This window comes from Malurus melanocephalus, unplaced genomic scaffold (genome assembly GCF_030028575.1).
Source record: "Malurus melanocephalus ecotype Western Australia unplaced genomic scaffold, MMel_1.1 scaffold_1232, whole genome shotgun sequence".
In the NCBI taxonomy this organism is placed as follows: domain Eukaryota; kingdom Metazoa; phylum Chordata; class Aves; order Passeriformes; family Maluridae; genus Malurus; species Malurus melanocephalus.
Genome location: NW_026624464.1, coordinates 40,134 through 41,477, shown reverse-complemented (window position 1 = coordinate 41,477; position 1,344 = coordinate 40,134). Strand labels below are relative to the sequence as shown.

Below are 1,344 nucleotides of genomic sequence, written 5' to 3'. Positions count from 1 at the left end.
CTGCCCCACATTCCCCACAGCACAGCCCCCGCTCCAGCTCAGCCTCCCCCCGGCACCAGGGCTCTCCGTGAACACCCAAGGTAGGTGAGGGATGCTCAGATCTGCCAACACAACATTCCCTCCCCACCTCACGTCTCCATGGAGCTCTTTGGAGCAGCATTCCCAGGCTGTTCCACCAGCCCAGGCTGAGCTTTCCCTGCACACTGCAGGCATCAGGACCATTCCTGGGGAGGGATGAACCATCCCACAGCCGCTCTGCCCCAACATCACCCAGGGCTCCAGGGAATCACCTCCCTGCAGGACTCCTTAAACCACACTCCTCTGCCCATCAGAGCAGGACATTTCTGTCTCTTGTGCCCCCTGGGCTGTCACTGGGAATTGTTAAACTGGGAGCAAYGGGAGCCATCTGGGACCAGAAATGGACACCTGAGTGGGAATGATCTCTGGGACAAGGGATCACTGCCATCCTTGCATTTTCCTTCCACAGGAACGCAGACCCTGCCGAGCCCCAGCCCAGGGGTGAAGGATTGCAGCCAGCAGACAGAGTAAGGGGGTCCTGCCCTCCCTCCCTCCATCCCTGAACCCCCCGGGCACAGCCCCCACCCCACAGTGCTCCCTCACCAAGGCACCGGGGTTTGCAGAGCAGACACAGCTCAGAGGGTGCCCAGAGCTGGGGGTGGCTGCAGCCCCTCCTCACACCTCAGTGACACACTCTGCTTTTCATTCCAGCTGGGGAATAGCAGTTTTAAATAAGGTAAGCAAAGCACAAACTCCTGAAAGTTCAATCGCTGTAGAAATATTTCCACTTCCCTGGAAAAAAACAGGGGTTCCCAATGAACCCCAGCAAGGTTTTCTTCTCCACCCAAATATAGGCTGTTAATTCACTTATTTAAAAAATATTTAGATTTTGTAGCAATTTCATTAAATGTTTATAAACTGAAACAACTCATGTTTAAACATTTCCCTTTCCCTTGCAGGAAATTGTGCAGCTCTCCAACTACCTGAAGGTAGGTACCAAACAGTGCTCAGCACCCTCTGGGACAGCTGTTTTTTTTATCAAGAATAATACTTTTAAAATTGATATTGTTAAATAAAGGGTGTTGAAAGCCCAGTTTTAATGCAAAAAGTCAAGAGAATTCCAAGAGCTGGAGCCCCCCAGGCAGGGGAAGGTCAGGGGGGCTCAGGGCTGTCCCCATGACCATCCTGTCCCCATGACCATCCTGTCCCTATGACCATCCTGTCCCCACGACCATCCTGTGTCCACTGACCATCCTGTCCCCATGATCATCCTGTCCCCATGACCATCCTGTCCCCATGACCATCCTGTCCCCATGACCATCCTGT

General features: G+C 53.2%; 1 protein-coding gene across 1 annotated transcript in view; it reads left to right on the top strand.

Moving 5' to 3' along the window:
* The window catches only part of TRAF3IP3 (TRAF3 interacting protein 3), a 14,009-nt gene that overhangs the window by 1,437 nt on the left and 11,228 nt on the right, over window positions 1–1,344 (top strand). Inside the window, exons 2-5 of the mRNA XM_057387505.1 lie at window positions 6–80; window positions 488–545; window positions 730–754; window positions 978–1,085. Coding sequence (XP_057243488.1) covers window positions 6–80; window positions 488–545; window positions 730–754; window positions 978–1,085 — 266 coding nt within the window. The remainder of the gene's footprint in view (window positions 1–5; window positions 81–487; window positions 546–729; window positions 755–977; window positions 1,086–1,344) is intronic.